Source organism: Cnephaeus nilssonii, assembly GCF_951640355.1.
Source record: "Cnephaeus nilssonii genome assembly, chromosome: 2".
Taxonomy (NCBI): Eukaryota; Metazoa; Chordata; class Mammalia; order Chiroptera; family Vespertilionidae; genus Cnephaeus; species Cnephaeus nilssonii.
Genome location: NC_137073.1, coordinates 36,206,494 through 36,229,776, shown reverse-complemented (window position 1 = coordinate 36,229,776; position 23,283 = coordinate 36,206,494). Strand labels below are relative to the sequence as shown.

The 23,283-nt window shown below is 54.3% G+C and overlaps 4 protein-coding genes across 7 annotated transcripts; 1 reads left to right on the top strand and 3 right to left on the bottom strand.

Moving 5' to 3' along the window:
* Window positions 1–473: 473 nt before the first annotated feature.
* LAMTOR4 (late endosomal/lysosomal adaptor, MAPK and MTOR activator 4) lies at window positions 474–4,196 on the top strand. 2 transcript variants are annotated; one of them, XM_079785459.1, is made up of 4 exons: window positions 474–610; window positions 1,544–1,624; window positions 3,393–3,510; window positions 3,861–4,196. In XM_079785459.1, the coding sequence occupies exons 1-4, from the start codon at window positions 608–610 to the stop codon at window positions 3,905–3,907; spliced, it is 249 nt and encodes an 82-aa protein (XP_079641585.1). In that variant the 5' UTR covers window positions 474–607; the 3' UTR covers window positions 3,908–4,196. The 2 variants fall into 2 exon arrangements, with proteins under 2 accessions (XP_079641585.1, XP_079641584.1); XM_079785458.1 differs by having other exon boundaries at window positions 477–610; window positions 3,878–4,196.
* A 125-nt stretch (window positions 4,197–4,321) lies between these two features.
* TRAPPC14 (trafficking protein particle complex subunit 14) lies at window positions 4,322–8,832 on the bottom strand. Its single transcript, XM_079785394.1, has 11 exons — window positions 8,225–8,832; window positions 7,954–8,049; window positions 7,719–7,848; window positions 7,501–7,587; window positions 7,227–7,347; window positions 6,974–7,121; window positions 6,531–6,613; window positions 6,280–6,443; window positions 5,614–5,768; window positions 5,179–5,372; window positions 4,322–5,064 (listed from the first exon to the last, which is right to left on the bottom strand). Exons 1-11 carry the CDS (start codon window positions 8,615–8,617, stop codon window positions 4,911–4,913), a joined length of 1,725 nt encoding a protein of 574 aa, XP_079641520.1. The 5' UTR covers window positions 8,618–8,832; the 3' UTR covers window positions 4,322–4,910.
* Window positions 8,833–9,025: 193 nt separating this feature from the next.
* On the bottom strand, window positions 9,026–14,904 carry GAL3ST4 (galactose-3-O-sulfotransferase 4). Of its 3 annotated transcripts, none has more exons than XM_079785441.1 (5): window positions 14,801–14,904; window positions 13,433–13,721; window positions 12,952–13,255; window positions 11,727–11,804; window positions 9,026–10,480 (listed from the first exon to the last, which is right to left on the bottom strand). In XM_079785441.1, the coding sequence occupies exons 2-5, from the start codon at window positions 13,555–13,557 to the stop codon at window positions 9,449–9,451; spliced, it is 1,539 nt and encodes a 512-aa protein (XP_079641567.1). In that variant the 5' UTR covers window positions 13,558–13,721; window positions 14,801–14,904; the 3' UTR covers window positions 9,026–9,448. The 3 variants fall into 3 exon arrangements, with proteins under 3 accessions (XP_079641567.1, XP_079641568.1, XP_079641569.1); XM_079785442.1 differs by having other exon boundaries at window positions 13,433–13,534; window positions 14,801–14,902; XM_079785443.1 differs by lacking the exon at window positions 11,727–11,804.
* A 1,244-nt stretch (window positions 14,905–16,148) lies between these two features.
* On the bottom strand, window positions 16,149–21,673 carry GPC2 (glypican 2; the record flags this gene model as incomplete). The annotated part of the gene is made up of 10 exons (XM_079799903.1): window positions 21,490–21,673; window positions 20,665–20,823; window positions 20,027–20,349; window positions 19,144–19,224; window positions 18,267–18,429; window positions 17,898–18,028; window positions 17,518–17,670; window positions 17,286–17,425; window positions 16,995–17,170; window positions 16,149–16,381 (listed from the first exon to the last, which is right to left on the bottom strand). Exons 1-10 carry the CDS (start codon window positions 21,656–21,658, stop codon window positions 16,149–16,151), a joined length of 1,728 nt encoding a protein of 575 aa, XP_079656029.1. The 5' UTR covers window positions 21,659–21,673.
* Window positions 21,674–23,283: the final 1,610 nt, after the last annotated feature.

Sequence of the window (23,283 nt, the reverse complement as noted above, 5' to 3'; positions counted from 1 at the left end):
AAGTACTGTTTCTAATTTTTTCTGGCAGAGAGTATTCAGAATTGAAGCTGTGTTGCCCAGCGAGGGATTCAATTCACCATCACAGGGCTCCTCACAGAATCCCAAGAAGAAACCGTTTTGGGAACAAATCCTTGTATTAAACAGAGAGCTGTCTGGAGTAAGGGTAAGGGTAGCAGTTGAATAGCTTCTCACACGCATGTCACGTCGTTTCACTTTATTCTCTTGCTGTGGTCACCCTTGTGGGCAGTTTAGTCCAGGCAAAATATCTCCAACCCTCCGCACTCAGGGTCCCCGTCTCCTCCTCCGGCCCCGCCCCTCCAGGTCCACTCCTTCGCCAACACTTGCCCCTCCTACTCGCGCTCAGGTTCAGAGGGGCGGGATATGGGTGTTAGAGAGGGTCTGCGACCAATCCGCGTGCGTCTGGGAAAGCCCGATGACGTAGCCAAGCTCCAATCCGCATTCTGGGGGTGGGGCTGAAGTCCGACTGGCGCAACGCAGCGCAACGCAAGGCCGGAGGAGGAGACGCCCTGGTGGAAGCACGTGACCTGGGTCTGGAGCCGGAAGCTTCCTATCTGGTAGGGAGCGCCCCCCATCACCTAAGGCAGCGATGGTGAGTGAGGACGCATGCGCGGGAGGACGCGCTGGGGGCTCCTTGTCCCTGTTCCCCAATCTCTTTAGTTGCCCCTTCCTTGGCCGGCAGTCTGTCCCCACCTCCTATTCGCCCCTGGACGGAGAGGGATTGTTGAGGGCTGAGGAGGGATCTGTGGGAGGGTGTAGTCTGCGGAGGAGGATTGGACAGGGGGCAGGAGAGAGGCCAGTGGGGCTGCGAACGCCTTCGGGGGTAGCAACGGTGGGATGTGAAAGAACAAGGGAGCCCAAGAGCAGAGGGTGAGGACACATTGAGGTTCAAGAAGATCAGTGTTGCCCTACCTGGTTTGGCTCAGTGGATAGAGTGCAGGTCTGCGGACTGAAGGGTCCTAGGTTCGGCTGGGGTCGAGGGCACATGCCCGGGTTGTGGACTGGAGCCCCAGTAGGGGGCGTGCAGGAGGCAGCCAATCAATGATTCTCTTTCATCGTGGATGTTTCTATCTCTCCCTCTCCCTTCCTTTCTGAAATCAATAAAAATATATTTAAAAAAGAAAAGAAAATGCCATTCCTTTTTTTAAAATATATTTTTATTGATTTCAGAGCGGAAGGGAGAGAAACACCAATGATGAGAGAGAACCATTGATTGGCTGCCTCCTGCACGTGGGTATTGAGCCCGCAACCCGGGCATGTGCCCTTCACCGAAATCGAACCTGGGACCCTTCAGTCCACAGGCCGAGGCTCTATCCACTGAGCCAAACCAGCTAGGGCAAGACAAATACCATTTTTTTAAAAATCAGTGTTGAAGGCCATGTAAAGGGAATGGGAAAAGGGTCTGGAATGGCCCTGGCTTGGGAAAAAGAAGGTCTGGGGCAGGTCATGAGAGACTTGGGTTGCAAAGGGAGAGAATCGAGGCCATCCTCCTAGCAATGCTTCTGATTGCATCTTTACCCACTAGACTTCTGCGCTGACCCACGGGCTGGAGCGAATTCCTGATCAGCTCGGCTACCTGGTGCTGAGTGAAGGCGCAGTGCTGGCGGTGCGTTCTGGGCAAAGGGGGCGGGGGGAGTCCCCCCAAGTACACATGGCCCGGTGATCCCTTCTAACATTGCCCAGTTGAGCTTAATTTCCCGCTATTCTTGGTCTTAATTGGTATAGTACATTTTTAATAATTAAATCTCTGGAATCTCAGTATGGTAATTATTCTGAGGTAAAAGGGTTTACTAACTTTACCAAAGTCAGACAACTAGTTACAGGTTTGTTGTATTACCCGTTATTCTCGGTTATGTCTTTATTTGCTATTTATTGAAGAGGCTTCGTATTTTGTTTCATAGTACAATGTAGTGTTAGCTCTCTAGAAGTTTTCAATCTAGCTAGAGAGACAGGCTTAAGGTCAAAAGTTTAAAGCAATGCCAGTGGTCAAGATTACTGAAAGAGTTCAGAAAATGAAGGATTCAACCCTTAAGGTTATAACTTGTGTTATGAAAAGGGATCCTTGAAGGACAAAAAATTCAGCTGGGCTTAAAGGAAGAATGGTTGTGAACGGGCAGAAAAGAAGAGGGCTGAGATGGATATATTTGCAGGAGTGATGCCTGTTTTGATGGTGCGTTTATGTTGAAAAGTTTGGAAAGGTTTGGGGGAAGAAAAGGATGTGTAAGAAAAGATCTGATTGTGGAGGCCTTTCAAGACTGGGGCAATAGGAGCTTTGAAGAGTTTTTTTTTAACAGAAACATGAGCTGATAAAATAGTTGAGCAAGATTGTCGTATTAGGTGAGAAGGTGGGCTGGAAGGGGAGGAATCCAGAAGCAGGCAGGCTGTTGCAGAAGGAAATCTATGTATGAGTCTGGACTGGTGGCACTGAGAAGGAGCAGGGAGAGAAGAGAATGTAAAGGAAGAATCAATATATCTTCATAATGACTAGAGGGAGATAGGTAATAGAGGAGATACTTCTCCATTCAGTATGACTTTGAACTCAAGGCTACTACAATGATGGTTCCTTTAACAGGAAATTACTAAAGGAAGTTTACTGGGGAATGGGAGCGGTAAGGGGAATTTTGATGGCTTAACTTTAGACATCAAGTTTGACATAGAATAACAGCAGTTAATATATATTGCTAAGAGCTGTTTTAAGCACCTCACCAATATTATCTCACATAACCCTCAAGAGCCCATATGATAGGTGCTGTTGTCTCTAATTTACAGATAAGGAAACTGAGGTACAAAGTGTCCAAGAGAGCAAAGGGCACTGAATTTAACCTAGTGGGAGGCTCATCCTGAGGAGGTAGGGAGTTGTGACAGTCAACTGCAAAGAGGAAGCCCAGGCCACTGTGATATCATTACCCAAGGGCAATGTAATCGGAGCGGAGGTGGGGAGGGGTGGGGGGGAGGTCAAGGACAAAAGGGATATTTCTTGCAGATTCTGCAGACAGGGCAACAAGTGGGAAGCCAGGAAAAGATAGAGCCTTGAAAGTCAGTGATGTTTGAGAATGTGGTCTTATCAAATAAATGGCGACAGGGAGAGAAATCAAGTTTCAAGGGATTCGAAAAGAATGGTCAGTAAAGAAATGGATGAGTCACTGCTCACGGGAGGCGGGAAGCCCAGTATCAGCAAGAGAACCAGTATGGCATCTAGAAGGGCAACAACATCATAGGAAAGTTTTAGGTTTGTTTTCCAAAACGGGTGACCTCGAGGGTGCTAGGAAGTGGAGAGGAAGAGGGTACCAATGCCAGAGCCAAAGTGGTTCCTGAAATTCTTTCCCAATTCTGTTCCCTAATTTCTGCCATCCTCCCTCCATGTCTGCATGCAGTCATCTGGGGATCTAGAGAATGATGAGCAGGCAGCCAGCGCCATCTCTGAGCTGGTCAGCACAGCCTGTGGTTTCCGGCTACACCACGGCATGAACATACCCTTCAAGCGCCTGTCGGGTGAGCCCCATCCCCTGCCCCTACTGGTGGTGATAGGAAGTAGGGTCTCCCAGAGGTGGGGTGCTCTCCTCGAGGGGGAAAAAAGCACTGGTCTCCTATCAACCTCCCACCATCTCCCCCTGGGGTCCCTGGTTCTGGCTACTTTCTTCTCTTTGGGATTCACCCCTGCATCAGAAGAATGAGAAAGTAAGAGAAAAGTATGGAATGCAGACGTCCCATCTTCAGATCTCTGAGCGTCAAACCACCTAATTTCTTTGGCTCTTGATCTCAGCCAGTTTGTGTATGACCCCACGGAGGCCAGTACACCCCACTAACTCTGTGTTCCCTTCCCTCTCCCGGGATTTGGGAAGGCGTGTCTCCCCTCCAGTGGTCTTTGGAGAACACACGCTGCTGGTGACCGTGTCAGGACAGAGGGTGTTCGTGGTGAAGAGGCAGAACCGAGGCCGGGAGCCCATTGACGTCTGAGCCTGCCACGGGTGGGGGAAGAGGTGGACTGGGTCCGTGAACCTCTGTGATGAGGAAGATGCAACCTTCTCTTTCCTGGCCTGCTGCCAGACCGGAGGCTTTCTGCTCACCCTCTCCTCCACACCCCATTACCTGAAAGGGCAGAGGCTTGGTGACTATGCTGTGTTAAGAGGGAGGACAAGGGGGCCTCCCTCTCTCCTAATAAACATGAGTCTGATGTTCCTAGGCCTAGGGATGTGTGTATGGGGGAAGGGAGCTGACAGGAACTATCTGGTATGCATGCTGAAGGGAATCAATTTTGAGCTCTGGTCTCTGCTCCTTCCACCAACACACAAACAACAGTCCTTCTTCTCCCTCCTGAACAGGCATTTAATAGTCTTATTTCAGTTGGAAGCAGTAGTTGGAGAATAAGTTACAGGGACAGACAAAAAACAAAAACAAAACCCACACAACTTAAAGTGCTTCAGGCTGCAAACGTAAACATGAGGGGCAGGAAGAGGCCACCACCTATCGCCCCTCACCTCTGAGACAGGGTCATTGTCTGGGTCCCTTTACCATCACCACCCTCTAATCTCAGCCCTGGGGGGGGGGGGGGGGGGAGGGGGCGGATTTCAGAGGCAGGAAAGACAACTTAATAGGAATGAGAAAACACTTTGTAAACTTAGAACCAGGGAGCAAGGCGGGGAAACAAGGGAGCTCTTGGAACCCTTGCCCTGACCAAGGGGTGGGACCAGCCCTCCCAGGAAGTCAGGGAAATACTGTTTAGTGCTGCAGCCATACCCGCCCATTTCACAGCTTCTCCCTCATCAGCAGACACAGACAGGCTCCGGCCTCCTCACCCACCATGGGAGGCATCCCTAGGGAGGCACAGCCTGGAACAAGGACCCCCTCCAGAGGCATTCAGTTTCTGGGAGTACAGGAGAGCCGGCAAGGTGCTACTTTACAGGCTCCACCACCAGGACTTTGCACTCGCGCTTGGCAATCTTGTCCAGAGAGAGCACAGCTTTTTCTGGGGGCAGGTAGAGGGGGCGGCCAACTGGGGAGGCCACAGGGGGTGTGATGGCCCTGCGCTCCATCACACTGCCGGACCTGGAGGAAGGCAGAGGATGTGGGCTCTAGTTAGACCTCAGGACCGCTCCCTGCTCCCTCTCCAATTCCGGGCCTCTGCTGAGTCCAGTGGCTGCCCTCCCCTTGGTTCCATACCTCATGAGGTGGCTGCGGGAAGGCTGTTGGTGGGAGAAGGACTGAGAGCGGCCCAGGCTAGCCTGGTGCCTCTCCACCAAGTCCCGGACAGCTGGGCTGCTGGGACTGCTCTTTCGAGAGAGGGGCCGGGCCTCGGGTGGAGGGTGGGACACACTAGCAGTGAATTGTAGCTTCAGTTTCATGTGCTGGCTCAGCTGGGGTGGAAAGACACAGATCAGCATTCCCACTTGGCTTCCAGGCCCCAGACCTCCTTTCAAATCACTTTTCCCCTTCACAGACCAATACTGGATCTAAATGCCGCCTCCCCTCAGCCTGGCTTTAGTGCCATCCATTGTATTTCCTTGCCAGCAGCCAGCAGCCCTGATGCCTCCTATCCCAACATTCTGCATCACCCACCACACCGTCCACCCCCTCTCCAGCACCTCCCCAGCCCACCTCAAAGAGCCCTGTCCTTAGAGCCTGGAAGGCTACACTGAAGGTGAGTGCACTGCCCTTCCGGGAAAAGCCAAGGTTGTTGAGGGGCGTGTGGCAGACAATGGAGTCTAGGGCAGCCTGCATGGCCCGACGGTCCTCCTCACACAGCTGCTTTCCTGGGGGGGCAGAAACAGCGACCAGTGAACATCTGTATAGTGTTCCTCGCAAGGGGCTTCCATGAGCACAGTCTTGATTAATCTTCAAAGTCACCCTGTGGAGTAAACTGAGTATATCTTTTGCCAAATGTTATAAATGTAACAGCTGATATTTATTGTGTGCTGAGGTCTATTCTAACCACTTCATATACATTAAATCTTTAAGTCACCATAACATCCTCATGGGGGGGAGCAGTATTATTTTCTCCTTTTTAGGGATGAGGGAGCTGAGGTTCAGAGAGGGTAAGTAACCACCCAGGGTCACACAGCTTGTAAATGATGGAGGTAGAAATCAAACACACCAGGGAGCCAGCATCAGTGTCAGTACTCTTGTCACCCTGCCCCACTGTCTCTCTAAATTTCCTATCTGTGACACGAGCCGGAGCAGCCTGCCACATGTCACCCACCTCCATGACTTCTTCCTTTCCCCTCCCCACCTTCGGGACGAAGGCCCAGCCTGGCAGCACCCTACCAGCCTGTGCGTGCTCCGGGGTCCACACGAGCCTCACAGCAAGGAAGTCTTGGAGATTGTTGAGCAGCGTGTACGTGACCGTGAAACGCTCGTAGGTCCGAACCGGGGACTCGCAGGAAGCAGTCATCACAAAGCACGGGCGGTCCAGGCGAATGCTGGGCAGGCTAGAAGCAGTGAGAGGAAAGCAGGATGTATGTGTTTTGAAACAAAGGAGAACAGGGTGGTCCCACCACGGGTTCCCACACACTCACCGGTAGTGGGTGTAGATGCTCTGGGTGAAGGGCAGCTTTGGGGTGGACCACTGAACCACAGCAATCAAAGGGACTTCCAGGCCCTGTGGGAGGAGCAGAGGGAACCATCATGCGTAAGAGATCCCCTCTCATCTTCAGGTAACACCCTAGTGTTTTCTTTTTTGTTGTTAATCCTCACCCAAGGATATTTTTCTATTGATTTTTAGAGAGAGTGGAAGGGAGGGGGGAAAGAGAGAGAGAAACATCGATGTGGGTTGTCTCCCACATGAGCCCCGACCAGGGCCAGGGATTGAGCCTGCAAACAAGGTATGTGCCCTTGCCCAGAATCAAACTCAGGACCCTTCGGTCCACAGGCCTATGCTCTACCCACCAAGCTAAGCCAGCTAGGGCCCACTGCTTTTTCTTAACCTTTTTTCTTGAAATCACCAGCCCCTTATACTCACCTCCTTGGCCCCTGGAGGTGGCTGCTCACCCACTCTCAGCTGAAACAGGAAGTTGTGTTCCTCTAGGGCATTGAGTGGGCAGGGGAAGCAGCCAGAGGTACCAGGAAGCCGACAGAAGGAGCCCATGGACACCTCCCCAGATTGGTGACTAGTTCAGAAGAAAGGGAACAGAGCTGGATCTTTCCAGGCCAGAGCTCTCAGCCCTGACCCCAGCCCCAACACTCTGCAGCCCTGCCCCTTCCCAGGACCTCACCAGACATTGTCCACCAGCAGCACAGAGCCATCGGGCATGACAGGTAGATAGCTGGCATTGAAGTTTGGGAGAATACGTATATCCCAGATGGAAATTTCCTCTTGGGAAGAGCTGTTCAGCACTGTCGAAGGTAACCAGCTCAGTGATTATCTGGACCCCTCAGATCCCACCTTAATCCCCCAAAATGGACCTATCCCCCCAGTCTGCACAGGGTAGCTGCCATCCAGTCATTGCCCTTGCTGCTACCCAAGACCTTAGCCACCAATCTGCTCACCCTTGAGAACAGTCAAGTGTTTTCCAGCCACAGTGAACTGGCGGCATTTGAGAACTGGAGGGGGCAGCAGAGTCAGCAGGGTACTCACTGGGAGAGAGAGGGCAGGAGCAAGAACAAGAATTGATGGGCTGGGCCTGGGCACAGACCTCACCTCCAACCCACAGTTCTAATATTTCTCTCAATTCCACTCCAGCATTTTCTCCCTGCATTCTCCCCACCTTGGGCCTTGAAAGCACTCTGCTCTCCCCGGAAGGTCTCCCCAGGAAATCGGGTCTGCAGCAAGCGCAGGTAGCCTTGATCTCTGACCTCTGGTGCCTCAACCTCCCGCTTCCACACAGTTACTACGATCTGAGCAAAAGGAACACAGGGCCACAGTCAAGAGGAGAGGTAGCCAGCCAGCCTTAGAGAGAACATCTGAATTAGGATAATAGCCTCACCCCTTGCCAATCTTACCTTGGCCTTAGGTGTCCCTGGGGGCAGTCTATCCAGCGAAACAGTGAGTGGGAAGATGACCTCGTCTGTGGACACAATTGGCTCTTCCACAGGCAGCTAGGGGTGTGAAAGGGGTGGAGGTTAGGAGAGAGGCAGTTCCCTTTAAGAGGTGCCCAGTTCTGTCCTCAGCCATCATCTGCCCCCAGCTTCCCTCCCATGTCCCTCTCCTCTCCCGTCTTTGGATCCCAGCGAATCACCCCTGGTCCTGTGCCGTGTCACCCCAGTTCCTCACCGTGGTCACTCCCCCTGAGGTAGCAGGGCCCGGGCCGTGGGTGAGAAGGGGGCTGCAGCCTCGAAACAAACCCCCACCGCCCGGATCCCCGCCCCCTGGGGGTTCGGGATCCTGGTCGCCGGGGCCACCCCCGGCGCTGACCGAGGCCAGGGCTGCCAGGGCGGTGGCCAGTTCTGCCCAGGCCCCTCGGGAGCCCAAGCCCGGGCCACCCCCGGCGCCAGAGCCCGCACCCCCCCGGCAGCGAAGCACCAGCAGGAAGCGGACCGTCTCCCCCAGGTAGAGATGGTTGCGCCGGGGCAGCGCCCGGTACCGGCCCGGGTCCCCCGCCAGCTCCGCGCGCGGCGGCAGCGGCACGGCCGGGAAGTACATCGAGTAGTCGCACTGGGACTCCATGGGCGGCGAGCACCGCACGGCCGGCGGGGGAGGGCGAGGCGCAGGGCCGGCGGGGAGTCCCGACACCAGACGGGGACGGCGCGCGGCCCGGCCGGCCCAGAGACCACCCCCGGGGCCGGGAACCGGGACAACGAACCCGGAACCGAGACCCCGCGGGGCCGGAACCGGGTGCCCAGAGAATGACTGGAGAAAAGCCGGAAGCGGAAGGGAAGGGGCGTGGTCTGAGGCCCCGGAATTTGTGAGTGACCGGACCCTGGAGGAGAGGGGCGGGGTTCGGCTGCAGTTAGATTGCAGCAAGAAGGATTTAGGAGAGACTACAGACAGGCTTTTTGGAGAACCCTCTCCACCCCCCGCATCTCTCATGAAGATGCAGCATCCCCTTCCCTTTCTGCTCTACATAAAGCAAGTCCAAGTTTCAAATTATTTATTCATTCAACAAACATTTCATAGTGAAATGAGCGTAGCCCAGTAACAAATATTTCATAGAGACATGGACGGGTTATTCCAATCCACCGCGTCCCAAACTTTCTCTGGCTTAAATCATGGTTTGCTCCTCCAGGGAGCCTTTGAGAGTGCTACATGGACCTGCCAGGGGGCTGAAAAGGGGAAGGGGCAAAGGGGGGTGGAGGAGTGCTGCTAGGAGCTGAACAACTGGAGTCTTTGGCACAGCCTGGAGGACTTTGGGCCCACATCCATGCAAAGTTCCAATCATCCTGGAGGGAGCAGGCTTGCTTTCTCAGAGAAGCAGAAATGTCATCTGGCTGTCCCACACTGGTCACATGTGTCCTGTAGCTTAGCTGCTCTTTAACCTAATACTCAGTGGTCTAATGCCTATGGGGTGAGTAGCTTTGAAGTCTTGAAGGGCAGAGAGACTTTTGGAGGGAACTGCTTGGCATCTAGCTTGTCCTTGTACTGCAGCTCTGGGGTAGCCAGGCGCTCACACTCCTCCTGCTCTTGGAGGCTCAGTCCACTCCGAAGTGCATAGCCCAGAACCTTACCTGATCCAAACTGGAAAGGGCGGAACCGCCGGTCAGTGATGTATTTGGGGTCTAAAGCCTCACCCCCCAGCAGACAATGTTTAGCCAGGGCCTCTCGGCGAGCCCTGAGCTCTGCCACGGCACTCTCCAGTCGACCCTGGCCATATTGCTTTATTCGTGTCCACAGACTGCGGTTGAAGTGAACATAAAGAGCCCAGTCCAGATTGTTCCAGACTCGAGCCCGTGCAGTTAGTTGCCTGTCCTCAGTGGTCAGTCCACCATTGCTGACAGCATTTCTGCCCTGTTCACTTCCAGCCTGGGCATTGTGCATGAAGCCCACCACATCATCTAGACCCCAGCACAGGGCATCTGCCAGCAGAACCAATGACTCGTCAAAGTACTCGGCCACCAAGACCAAGTCAAAGACAGAGTCCAACCAGGCCAGACTCCACTGGACGAAGGATGAAGGCCCCAAATCTAAAGCAGCGGGGCTGGACGTCTGGCTGTGACCATCAGCAGTGGTGGGAGCAGGATGGAAGAGAGCATTGGGATCCAGGGTGTGGGCTCGAGAGCCAGTGCCAGAAGGCAGGACATGCAGCTCTGGGGGGTTGGGGTCACTGGGGAGATGAGGATATCCTCTCTTGGTCCTCATCTCGGGGGGGAATGGGAGGCCAAAGTCAAACCATAGCAAGTTGCGCGCATAATGGTCTCCACGGGCCCCAGGTCGGTAGAAGGCTCGAGGATTAGCTAGGAAGGCAGCCAAGGAAGGTGCCTTGCGGAAGGCTGATGAGGTGGATTTATAGTAGGAGAAGGCAGAGCGGGCCAGAGCCGCTGGGTCTCGGACAATGGAAAAGAAGAAGCTGTCAGAAGGCATGACCTGAAGTACCTGCAGAGGAGAGAAAACAGTCATGGGGAGAACGAAGTGGGCCAGGAAGGAAAGAAGTGTAAGCCCAATGCCCGAAGATCCCCCAGCCTCCTGACAGCTCTAATAGGAACCCCCAACTTTTTTCACTAGCTGCCAGATCTTGGGCAAGTTACTAATGTCTCTGAGACTCAATTTGCTCATCTACAAAATGGGGATACTTGTATCTTCCTTCCGAGCTCATTATGGAAGTCACATGGATTAAAGACTATGAAGGAACCTGGAACGTGGGAAGCTCCTGGAGAACCCGTATTTTCTTTGGCATTACTGTCTGCCTTGGTCAGTAAAATCTCTAAGAAGCAAACTTTGTGTTCACTTCTCCAACAAAAAAAAACTATTAAGAATCTACCCTGGGCCGAAACCAGTTTGGCTCAGTGGATAGAGCGTCGGCCTGCGGACTGAAAGGTCCCAGGTTTGATTCCGGTCAAGGGCATGTACCTTGATTGCGGGCACGTCCCCAGTGGGGGGTATGCAGGAGGCAGCTGATCGATGTTTCTCTCTCATCGATGTTTCTAGCTCTCTATCCCTCTAACTTCCTCTCTGTAAAAAAATCAATAAAATATTTATATATATATAAAAAAGAATCTACCCTGGGACTCTTGGTCCCTGCTCCAAGAAAGAAACTGGCCTCGGGCCTCTTCAGTGGGGGTGGGAGTCACTGGCAGCAAAGAGGGAAGAGAGGGGCAGCCATAAGGCTGTCTCAGGTAGAGGTGTCAGGTGGGCAGACAAGCCCAGGTTGGTTGAAGGACAGGGCACTTCTGGGGCTCCTGGGCATCTTGGAGAGCAAAAGGCACTTCTGGACTAGACATCCGGGGAGCCATGGTCACCTTGTAGGGAGTTGCCCTGAGGCCTGGATCATTGGATTCCACTTCTCAGCAAGAAGGAAGGTGGGAATCAGGTTGAGCCAGGCAGGTGCACATTAGAAACCAGCTCCCGGGCTCCCTGAAGGGTTTCTGCCTCTGAACGTGACTGTCATTGAACCTGACTCTCTGACATGATGTCCTCCAATCTGCTCTGCTATTATGGGCATGTCTGCAGGGCAGAGCCAGGGAACTGTGCATCTCTTTGAAGGAAGAAGAGAACAGTGCAGAGAATAATCTGTGGCATCAGGTGAACCTAGAATAAAATCCCAATTCAGCCATTTACCAGTTATGTAACTTTGGGCAGTTTATTGAACTTCCGCCATCTATAAATCTGGGTTAACACTTACCTTGAAGAATGTGGAAATACATAGAAGGCGATAGGTATTCAGATGAATGATGGTGACAATGAAGGTCCTCATCCTAACCTTTGGAGAAACCTGCCTCAATGGTCATTGTCATTGCCTCACTCCCAGTAGTGGGCCCTCCTTGCCCATTAGATCACACTCATGTTCCTCAGCTGCTTTCTCCAGCTCCGACTTAATCAGCAGTGGGTCTGCAGCCCCCACTGAAGTTCTACCACCTACACACACACACACACACACACACACACACACACCCCTCACACACACATCCACACCACCATGTCTTTCCTGATTATTTTGCTACCTTTAAGAATGCCTAGTGTTCTCCTTACTACAAAATCATGTCCACCCTTTCCTTTAAAACCTGCCTCTCCAGAAATCCCCACCTCTTTCTGCTATTCTTCTCACAGTTCCAAATACAAACATGTATATGCACATATGCCAGGGAAGGCACTTTGACTTTGGAGCAGATGGACCTGGGTTCAAATCTGGCCAAGAGACCAGTCACTTAGCCTCTCAGAGTCTCGACTCCTCTTCTGAATAATGGAGGCACTTATAATGTCTTCCTGGCAAGGTGATGGTAAGATTAATACCCAGAATTCAGGAAGTACTCAATAAAAGTTAGTCCCTTTCCTCATGTTTTCATTTGCACATTGACTTTCTTCCTCTAAGAACTCTCAGGTTTCTGTGTGTTCGGATGAACACGTGAGTCCATGTACCTATCTCCCCCTTTAGAACTGAGGCTGAGGGTGTCAGGGCTGGGCTATGGCTTGGCATATAACCGATTCTCAAAATCTGGCAGACATGGTGAGGGGAGTGAGAGGAAGATAGGTCAGAGGGCAGTGGCTGAGCAGCGGTCCTGGTGGTATCAATGGAAGGGGCTAAGAAGGGGAAGGGGCACCTGGAGGGGGAGTTCGGGAGTGAGATTCAGACTTGGCAGAGTGCTGACACCAGCTAGATAAATTGGTCAAGGAAGGAGACTGGAGTATGCACCAGATGGGAGGGGGCAGGACTTAGCTCTCAGAAACTACTGGGGAGGGGACAGCTGACGAGAGAACAGGAAATTTCACCTTTGTGGCCCCCTGTCCACCTTTTGGGTGAGGTGACTCCTGGGGAGCCCCCATGCCTAGGGCTTCCTCCACTGATGGTCCTGGCCACAGGCCTGATCCCATCTCTCTCCAGTCCCACCCACACCCTCGACACCTCTCACCTCTTTCAGGTTGAACCTCATGTGATGACAGAGGATGTGGAAGGGGGGTTGGGTGCCTCCACCCTGAGGGTGGTAGCCTTTGACCCAAGAGGCCTGGAAAAGCCTTGGGTAGCCAAACTGGTAGCGGGCAGGGAGGGCGAAGCGCAGCCCACGTTGGTCCCCGTAGCGATGAAGCAGGCTTAGCACAGAGCTGCTCCCAGATTTATGCGTCTTCAGGAATACTAGTCGCTGCCGCGGAGGACAGGATGGAACAGCTGGTCCTGGGGATGGGGCCCAGGGCTGTCGGAGCTGCAGCCCAGGTAACCTGGGGAGAGACGGGAGGGAAAGTATCCTGTCCCTCACCAGCAGGTGGATGGGCGTCTTGTGGAGCAAGGACAGAGGGTGTGGAGCCTCCTCTAAGTTCCCAGGAGTCACAGCCCCAGATAGGATTGGGAGGAGCAAGTGGGGCATCTATCAGGCATTGGGACAAGATAAAACTCACCTCCTTTGGAAGGGCCCACCCCAGAGCTGGAGGGCAAATCCGATGGTCATGAAGATTCCCAAAGCCACCCCCAGGCTCCGAGGCCCCCAGAGGCGCATGGTCCTGGTAGGAGACAGAGGGCCCATGTGGCACAGGGAAGGGTGACAGGGCAAGGGCCAGGCAAAGAGGCAGAGACAGCTGTGCAGCCACAGAAGGTGCAGATTCAAGATTGGGGGTCATTCCCCAGGCCTGTTTGCAGCCCTGGTTGAGTCTGCCCCCTGAGTTAGCAGATTTTTGCCTCTGTCAGCGTCTAGAAGGGAAATGAGGGGAAGGAGGGAGTCTAAGGAGAGGGTAGAGCCTTCTCTCCTGCTGTTACAGCTAGGACTAATTCAGAGGAGGGTGTTGGTGAGGGTGTGTGCTCTCTACACCCAGATCTAGGTGGCCCCACAACTACTCCTCTGCCCTCTGCCTCCAGCTTCTCCAACTGCCTATAGTTTCCCCCTGAGCCTCCGGGATTTGGAAGGAAGGGAGGGGGAAGCCAGAGACCCTGCAAGAAAGATCGGACCAATCTGCTCAGGACAGTGAGGTGGACATCGCCAGGCCCTGGCTCCCTCCTGAGCTTCCGTCGGGATGAAGAGTCCCATGTGGAGGCTGAGAGGGAAAGCCATAAGGAGGGAATGTGGGTCAGGCAGATGAACCCAGAGAGGTGAGACCACAGGAGTGACTCTGTGATGAGTAGGAGTCAGTCATCTGGTGTAAATTCAAGCATCTCTTTTCCCTCTCAGCACAGGGCCCACCCCAGTGTGGGAGGGGGTGGGGGAGATGTGGGGTTATTTACAAAACCCAGATCCCCAGACATATCCCCACAACCCACCCACCCCAACCCCATTCCCTTTTCAACCCCATCAGTGCACCCAGAGGAAACTGAGTGGGTGGGGCTGGAGAGAGAGAGACAGATACTGATAGAGGAGCGTTCAGTTTGGAATTCCTTCCCAAGCCCCAGTTTCCTAATCAGCTGGGAGTCCGACCCACCCCTTCAGATTACAACCCACAACCACGGGCCACAGCCCTTCCAACAAGCCCGGACAGCCCCCTCCGGGACAGCCAGGAGTAAGTCCAGACAGAGAAACCCATATTTGCTACTTAGAGACCTGCCCCCTCTGGCATCCCTCCCCTAACACAGCCCCCAGGATCTAGCCTTGCATTAGGTTTCTGTGTCCAGATTTCTTCTATTCCTTCCACCCATCTCTGTCTCCTCCTATTAGCCTCAATTCCAGCCCTCTGTCCCCTCCAGCTTTGGTGATAACCTCCCCCCTCCCCCCAAGACTCCTCCCATAAATTCTAGAGTCCTTCCACTGGCTGCAGCCTCAATGTCACTTGCCCACTCACCAAGCCTCCTGAGGAGCAGCAGGGTAATCAGGATCTGGCCTTCCCCAGCCACCGCCCGGTTCCTCACTCTGCTAAACTTTCCCCATAAACTTTCTCAGCGCCCAGGCTCCTCCCCTCTCCCTCCCTTTGTCTGGCCAGTCCCGCAGCTGCTTCAGCTTTGATCAAGTCTCTGGGTCTCTCCCTCCCTGCATCTTTTTTTTTTTTGGTCAGGGCACATAGCCTGCCCTTGGAAGACACAATTTCTACCCTCCTTTCACACTTAAGAGTCATTTATACCTTTTCTTTCTCTGCTTTCTGCAGAACAAAAGACTCATTCAGGAGACAGAAAGGAGAAAGGAACAGACAAGAGTTGAGAGCAGACATTGGCAAGAAGTTGTGACAAGGCAGCCAGAGGCTGACGCGCGGAGAACAGGAGCCCGTTCTGAAGGCAGGGGGCAGCAGTGTGGAAATATTAATGATGCTTCATGTTCAAGAATTTTGCCCGTAACAAGATGCTTCCTCACACAGTTCTTATTTGGTCCTTACATTTCTCCCCATTTTACAAATGAAGGTCCTCAGATGCAGAGGGTGAACAACTTGCCCAAGTTCAGTATCAGAGGACAGGATCCAAGAGAGGCGAGAAGCAAGCAGAAAACGAGCCATTTGAGGCTCTGGGGCCTCTGCAAGGAGCCAGGCTGGGGAGGGGGGCGGGGGGAGGCGCTGAAGGTACAGAAAAGTCACACTCAGGGTCCAATAAATTAGTTGTTTATTTGTAAAATGTAAAACTTGTGAAGGATGTGGATGGCAGAGGTCATGAATTTTTTTTTTTTTTTGCGTTTTAGTTTAAGAAATTGATACTGAAAAAAACACATAGAACCAAGGACCAGAGATCCTGATATCCTATTCACATACCCAAGTTCCCTGCCCTGCACCCTGTCAGCACCCAGCTTTGTCCATTTCAGAGACAGGTGAACCCACCACTCCCCACTTCCAACTTCCTTCAAACCCTACCCCCCCGCGCTCCCCCCCCCCCCCCCCCCCCCGCCAACTGTCACTCTAAAAATCTTCCCTTTCTCCTCCTTGGGGCTGACCACCAGAGCCCAAACTTAGAGGCTCAGTTGGAAAGACCACAAGTCCTTCCTAAATAAATACCCCCAGCCTCCCACCCCGATACCAAATGAAAAAATAAATATGTGAACACCCACCCAATCCTAATGGGAATCTCCTGGATTTGGGGCCCTAGCCATTCACCCAAAAAGTCCCTAGTCAACCATCTCTGCAGGCTCCTTCAACTCCTCCCCAGATTCAGCTGAGAGGGGAGGAGAGAAAGGGCCACGAACCCCTCTGATGCCAGGGCACCCTTCCCCTGTTATCGAGGTCCAAGCAGGGCCAGGGCTGAGAGGAAGAGAATGAGAATGGGTTGGGTGTGGAAACCAACCGATGTGCCCCCAGTCCTGCTCCTGCCCTGGTTTTGGCGGACGATGAAACCTCCTTTGCGGCCAGGAGGACGAGGAGGCCGGGCCGGGGGGCCCACAGCCGCTGCCCCGGCCATCCAGTCATCTGCATAGTGCTGTCCTTCTCCAGAGCCACTGGCATCCTCCTCTGCGGGAGGGAGAGGGTCAGAGACAGACAGGGATGGGTAGAAGGGGCAGTGGGAAGCAGAGATAGACACAAAGAGGGAGGAGAGAGCGATAGAGAGATAGATAGGAGGAGGGAGAAAGACAATGACAGGAAGGCAAGGATAGAGAGGTCAGGTGGACATGAGAATGAGGAAAGGCAATGGGAGACAGAAAAAAAGACAATGAGACAGAAAAGAGAGACAGGCAGATGGGAAGAGAGAAAATTAATGTTCTTGCCTTGCTTCTCTGGCAAACTCTACTTTGGGAAGCCAGCCCAATGGCACCCTCCCCAATCTCCCACAGTCCTTTGCCCACTGTTCTGTAAGAATGTTTTGGAGACTCCTCAACTGGAATGTGAACTCACAGATAGAGACCTTCTCTCATACTGGTCTTCTATCCCTAACCTTTGAGGTAAGGGTTCAATTCGTGATTGTAAAATAATGCGTGAATGAATGAATGATCACAAGATGGGAAGGGAGGGACTCAGAAAGCAGTGGGCGGGTCCAGGGTCCAAGGTCCAATCCCAAGCAACCAGAGGAGGGAGACCATCAGGGCCCTCCTCCCCACCTCCCCATCCCCGGGGTATCAGGTCTCACCCCAGTCCTCCAGATCTAGGTCGCGTCCCTGGGCAGCTGCCCTCATCCTCATTGTAGCTGACCGGAGTTGCAACCGCCGCATCCGAGTCCTGAGGTCGGGCTTTGAGGCTTTCACATCTAGCTCTGGATTGTCGATCTGCTTGGTCAGGGACTCTCCGACTACCGGCAACAGGTACCTGCGAGCAGAGCAGCCCGAAAAGCTCCCGCCCCGCCCCGCCCGCCCGGGATTTGGGCCTCGCCCGCCCACCAAGCCGCCCACCTGCCCCCCACCCCGACCCTGCTGGCTCTCACCGGCCCCGCCCGGTTCCGGTCCAGCAGGGCGCCGCTTCCTGCGTGATGTCCAATGCCATGCGGGAGTCCCCGCACACCGCCAGGGGCAGCCCGGCCCAGAAGCCCCGGGCTCGGTCCAGCCGCTCGCGGAGCTCCCACACCTGGGAGTGCAGAGGGAGAGCAGGTGGGGCTCCACCCACCCACCCAACACCCACACGCGTGCCCACCCACCCACCCAACACCCCCAACTCACCATCCGGGGCAGGCTGTTGCCCGCAGCTGTCGTGGGCTGCTCCTCCTCCGCCCCTGCTGCCGGGGTCCAGAGCCGGCCCACTTCTTCTATGGGTGCCAGGGCTCGGTGGGCACGGGCCATCGCCTTTGGGGGGACGCCACATTCCTGAAACACCTGTGGCACAGGGATGCCCGCAGGATGAAACTGACACTGAATCTCCATTCCAACACCTAAATCTCCCGTTTCCCCAGGTACCCTACAGCGTCTCCCTGACACCCAACACTGTCTCACAATCCCAGGCCCTGGCCGCCATCCTTTTCTCTCCTGTACTAGAGCCCATATCCATACCACTCCTCCCAGCCCCCAGGCTGACACTCCCACGCTCCTGGAGGCTCCTGTACCTGGGTGGACACCCCTATACTGTTTTCCTGCAGGTACATCAGACCTTCTGAGATCTTCACACCAATGGCCTGAGCTGCCAGCTCAAAGGAAAAGGGGCCCTGGATCTTCTCAGCCAGGAACAGGAGACCATCTTGAAGGAGGGGGAGAGAGCCAAGGGTGAAATGGGGGGACAGCATGGAGGTACTCATTAAACTAGGAAGTTCCCACAAATCCTGACCTGGGCAGCAAAGTGTTAGATGGGGAGACTCAAGATCTCTACCATTCCCTCCCCCCTCAATGATCCCTCTCAATGTGGCTTAAAAATCCCTCCCAGTCCATCCCACTCACCCTTACAGGGACACGCTTCTCAGGCTTTCCTGAGTCCTCACCCAGATAGGCCCCCCAGTCAGGGTCCAGTCCCTGGCTGCTGAGACAGCCATGGGCCACGTTGAGGCAGAAGCCCCGGCAAGGCGGCAGCAGGGGGACCCCCCGGCAAAAGGGGCAGCCAGTCAGACGCATGACAGCCCGCCTACAGCCTTCGGACATGGGCACCTGCGGGCAGAGAGCTGGGCTGTCATCCACAAACATTGAGGCTGCCCTCAGCCAAGCTTAGTACCGCACAGAGAGAAATCAAATACGCACCCTGCCTTCCCAGGCCCCATATGGAGAACTGATGTGAACGGCTAGGGTTGGTGACCCCGTGTAGCAGCAGGTGAGACCCCCAAAAGACTGTGGAGGGAAGTTCCTCGGGGCCAGCTTGCAGATACTGCTTTTGGGGAAGGATGGACCAGTGGGGTCTGAGAAAAGGTTTAAGGACAAGAGTGGGGAAGGATGAAACTGAGGATGGAAGAGGTAAGGCTCGAGGTCAGGGAGAGAATGGGTGATAGAAAGAGAGACTTGAAGGCCAAGTCAGGAATCTGGCCTTCAGTAGCAGGAAAGGAAGAGCCACTGAGGCATGTGGAGGAAACGGGGGACCCGTACTCCCACCTCAGAATGTTATGGAGATGAGCAGAACCCCAGAGGCTGACAGGAATATGAGTCATCAGAGGGCAGGAGAGGGTCAGAGGTGAGAGCAGATCATGAATCATGACACCAGGGAGACTTCCCTCTGGCCCATCTCCTTCCTGGTTCACCCTTGGGTTCCAGGGCCTCAAGGCTAACATGGGGAAGCTCCACACCTCTCCTGCCAGCTGGCATCTGACTCTTCCTCACGGGGCATCTCCTTTTCCCTCCCTGTGCCCCACCCACACTCAAGCACCCTCTAACCTTAAGTGCTTCGCTGACCACATCTCTTCCAGTCTCCAAGCCCTGGATAAAGGCCCGGGCAGCCACCATGGCCCGGGTTATCTGGGGAAGAAGAAAGAAGGTAAGAAAAACCATAGGGTTGTCTTGTCAGTCAAGATCGGGGCCAAGAACTATACCACGGGGGATGAGCAGTGGGGGGTAGGTTTGTGGAGTTAACTTGGGGTGGTTAGGATTATCAGGTGGTACAGGAAGGCAGGTACAAGAGGCTCAAAGGAATTATAGTCTAGAAGGATCAAGGTGAGCTGGGCTTGGGAAGAGATGGAGGGACGTTTTACAGGGCTTGGAGATAATGGGACTGTGCATCAGGACAAACACTGAACTACAGCCAGAAGACCTGGGTGTGAGACACAGCTCTACCATTTACTGGCTGTGAGACCTTAACTTCTGGGAGGTTCATTTTCCTCATCTGTAAAACAGGAGTACTACCATCTACCTCCCAGAGTTAAAATGGCAATTAAATGAGATACTATAAAATGAAAATCCTTCTCAAATACTAAGTGCCTGATTCACATTTAATTGAACCAGAGGAAGTCAAGATATTAGAATGAGGAAAGAGCTGGCAAAAAGGTGGCTGGGAGGCAAGAGTAGGTGAGTGGGTCAGGGATGTGTGTGAGAGTGGGAGACATCCAATGAAAGGAAATCAAGGAGCACTGGGTCAGGCAGGGGTCACTGGGGCTCTAGATAGTGATCACAAGGTCAGAGATGGCTGACATGCATGATGTGGGGATCACCAGGTCAGGGGTGACTGAAGCATGAAGGGGCAGTCATTCAGTTGGAGGTGAAGGCACAGTTTAGAGGTCACTAGGTCAGAGATGGCTGAAACTCAGGCCTTGAGACCCCTCACCTGCAGGCGGAGGCGACGGGGTGAGTCCCCGAAAGGCTTCAGAGAGTCATCAGCAGAGGAGGCAAGGCGAGTGAGGCAGAACAGGTATTCAGGGGAGAAGATGTACTGTGGGTGCAGCAGGGGGAACATTCTCTCCAGGACCTGCGTCCAGAAATCCACCAAGGCGTCATCTAACCCCTCACCAGACTTCTCATAGTAGTCCCGCAGCCGAGAGAACAGGCCGCTGAACAAGGGGGTATGCTGGGAATATAGGCGGCCATAGGAGCGGTGGAAGAGCAGGGCCAGGGAGTGCTCAGCTGATGAGAGCATCTCCCGAAAAACCTCTGTGGCAAATGCAAAGAAAGCGGTGTGAGGTGGGATGAGACCAGAGAAGGATGAAACAGTGAAAGAGCAAAGGCAAGAAGAAAGAGGGGAGAAAAAAAGACAAGTGAGTTAGAAATTGAGCAACTCTCAGACTTGGGCAGATTGAGAATGGGGTGGGGCAGGACCCTGGAGAGAGCCTGGGGTGGGGTTGGGGAGCTAAGACAGGGCAGGGGTGCCTTAGGGATGGAGTAGGAAGTGAGGACAGGATATACTTGCTGGGATCATGAGCGCAGCGAGGAGGTGTGTGGCCAGGTTTGGGGACCCCAAGTCCTCACCATCAAATGTTCTATGCCGGGAAGCCAATGTGTGAACCAGGAAGGAGCCATTCTCCTCCACCAGGCCTCGGAAAGTAGCCTCAGTGTCCCAGGTCAGCCTCTCCTCTATTTCACTGGAACAGCAAGTATATTCTTGGGGACAGATCCGGAGGTGCTCACCTAGATAGAGGAGACACAAGGAATGGTGGGACATAAGGAATGGTGGGAAGTGATGTGGTAAAATTCCTTTCTTTTCCTGCCTATCTCTGGGGGCCATCCCTTCTCTTTCACCTGTCTGGTTTCTTTTCTATTGTCTGTACACACATTCCTACTTGACCCTATACCCACCCTATTGTCCCCTCACCCATTCCCAGTCCTCTGCCATTGGGCATGGGATCAAATAGTAAGGGGCCACATTAGTGATCAGAGGGCCCTCAGGCGACCGTCCCCAACGTGGCACACCCCAGGCCTCTAAGGACTTACAGGGCAGCTTCTATAGGAAGCATGGGGATTGGAGGGGTGGGGTTACTTGGTAAACAAGAAAGTATTATAGAAGTGCTCTCAGAAACAGCGAGGAGGACAGATGGGGCTGTAAAGAAAGCACCAGAGAGATGGGTGCTCCTTACTAGAAAGGGATTTGGGGTGGGGGTGGAGTAAAATAGCTACTATGCGAACAGGAGGGTTATTGTGCTCCTGGCAAGGAAGTTCGGGAGGAGAGGCGTCATTACTATGGGATAAAAACATTACAACGGTCACTCTGAAAGGGAAGAGTTACTGTGAGACGGGGAGGACCCACCCCGACCCCGCCCTCGCCCCCAATGCTCTAGTCTTCCTCTTTCTCCTCACCTGAGATCAGGGCGGGAGGGAGTAGGCTTAAGCTATATCCCCGGGCCCCCAGAACCTGCCGGGTCTCAGTGCAACTCCGGGTGACCTTTGCCTCGCTGCTGCCGGGTCCGGGACCAGGACCGGGACACAGGGGTAGCAGCAGAAGCAGAAGAGCTCGCAGTGCGGACATAGCTGCTGCGACCCTGGAACACCAAAGTGGGTCCTCCGGAGGAAAGAAGAGCTGCCCGAACTCGGGAAGCCGGTTCTCTGCTGCAGGACCGTCCCGCGGGCAAGAGAAAGAGCGCGACCTCGGAAAACTGAACGCCGAGGAGGATCGCTGGGTCGGGCAGCATCCGCGGAGACAATGGGAGAGGCGAGCCGGGCAGCGGGAGGGGCCCAAGGCGGGGCCTCACCAATGATGGTAAGGAGCCGGCCTCACAGGCGGGATCAGGGGAGAGATTAAGCCAATGTGGTTGGGGGACCTCGGCCGAGGGGCGGGATTAGGCTGAACTACAAAGGTTGGTGGGGGGCTTGGTCTTTCTCGGGGGCGTGGCTATCCGGTTCGAAGGGCGGGGCCAGGGTAGACCCCAGCCTATGGTAGTTGATAACCCAGAATGAAGGGGCTACTACTGGTGTACTGCAAAGCCCCGCCAATGGTGTGTGTGTGGCGGGTGCGTGTGCGTGCGTGTGCGTGTGCGTGTGTGTGTGTGTGGGGGGGCGGGAGGGGGCGATAGTGGAAGCGGAGGGGCTGGGGCCGGGGCGGAGCACGGTTGAATTGGGCCGCTGGAGCGCCCAAGCCCACGTGACTGGGCAGCACGTGGGAGAGCTGGTGGCCGCTCGAGGCTGCCAGAGCGGCGTGACTGGAACGTGGTGAGCACGCGCTCGCACACGCCCAAGCCTCGCGACAGTTACCAGCCCCGGGACGAGCCGTTGGGCTCGCGCCTGCGCACAACGCACCTCGCGCCTTCCCGCGTTTTTCTGGATTCTTCCGCCTCCGCTGGAAGGGAAGCGAAGGGAAGCGGCGGGCGCCTGTGTCGTAGGTGGGGTGATTACAGCGACCAGAGGGATGGACCCCAGGTGTTGACTTTTCCTCAACCCTACTCAGCCAGAAGTCGCTGTACTGGGCTCAAGCAGTGAGGTTCCTCTTTGACCTGAGAAAAGGCCCCCTACCTCCCTGCCCCCTCCCCCCATCCCCCCTCCCCGCCCGCCCTCCCGTCCGCTTCCTCCTCCATGCCTTAGTGGCCTCTTCCCTTTCCAGTACCCGAAAGGCTGATAGTCCCGTGAGCGTTTAGAAGGTTCCTCAGCCCAAAGAAACTTACCCCAGGGAGGGTCAGAAGCACCATCATATGGGAAAGTAGAGAACGCGAACTTTCCTTTAGTCCTCTGGCGTTTCTGGCCCTGTTCTAACGGCGCCTCCTCCTCTCCCCCCAGTTCGTTAAAAATGCCCCATTCCTTTCCGTGTGGAATCAAGTAGTACTCACTTTCTAGAAATGAGCGTCTGGGTGCTTTTCGATTTTTGTGTTTTTGTTTGTTACGTGTTTGCTGGTTCACTTGCACCAGGCACTTTACGCTTCCAAATCGGGAGTGGGGTCTGCTTTAAGCTGCTCCGGCGTGTGCCTTGGAAAGCAACTCCAGCCCCATAGTCTGCATCTGTCTTTTTAAAAATTTTTTTATTTTATTAAAGTATTACATATCGTATGTCTGTCTTGAATGCCCTGGTGCCTTACTTAGGTCAAGACTGTCTTTTGTGTGTGTGCCCCGCCCGCCCCCCGCCCCCCTCCCCCCTCCCCCCTCCCCCCTCCCCCCCCCCCCCCC

Coding starts and splice junctions, on each gene's coding strand:
- LAMTOR4 (XM_079785458.1), top strand. Junction 1,625..3,392: donor GTGAAGGCGCAGTGCTGGCG/GTGCGTTCTGGG, acceptor GTCTGCATGCAG/TCATCTGGGGATCTAGAGAA. Junction 3,511..3,877: donor ACCCTTCAAGCGCCTGTCGG/GTGAGCCCCATC, acceptor TCTCCCCTCCAG/TGGTCTTTGGAGAACACACG.
- TRAPPC14 (XM_079785394.1), bottom strand. CDS start 8,617: ATGGAGTCCCAGTGCGACTACTCGATGTACTTCCCGGCCGTGCCGCTG. Junction 7,849..7,953: donor CAGGGACACCTAAGGCCAAG/GTAAGATTGGCA, acceptor CCTTTTGCTCAG/ATCGTAGTAACTGTGTGGAA. Junction 5,065..5,178: donor TCCCGCAGCCACCTCATGAG/GTATGGAACCAA, acceptor GCCTTCCTCCAG/GTCCGGCAGTGTGATGGAGC.
- GAL3ST4 (XM_079785441.1), bottom strand. CDS start 13,557: ATGGGCCCTCTGTCTCCTACCAGGACCATGCGCCTCTGGGGGCCTCGG. Junction 11,805..12,951: donor TGAGGTTCAACCTGAAAGAG/GTGAGAGGTGTC, acceptor GTTTCTCCAAAG/GTTAGGATGAGGACCTTCAT. Junction 10,481..11,726: donor GTATTTCCACATTCTTCAAG/GTAAGTGTTAAC, acceptor TCTCCTCTGCAG/GTACTTCAGGTCATGCCTTC.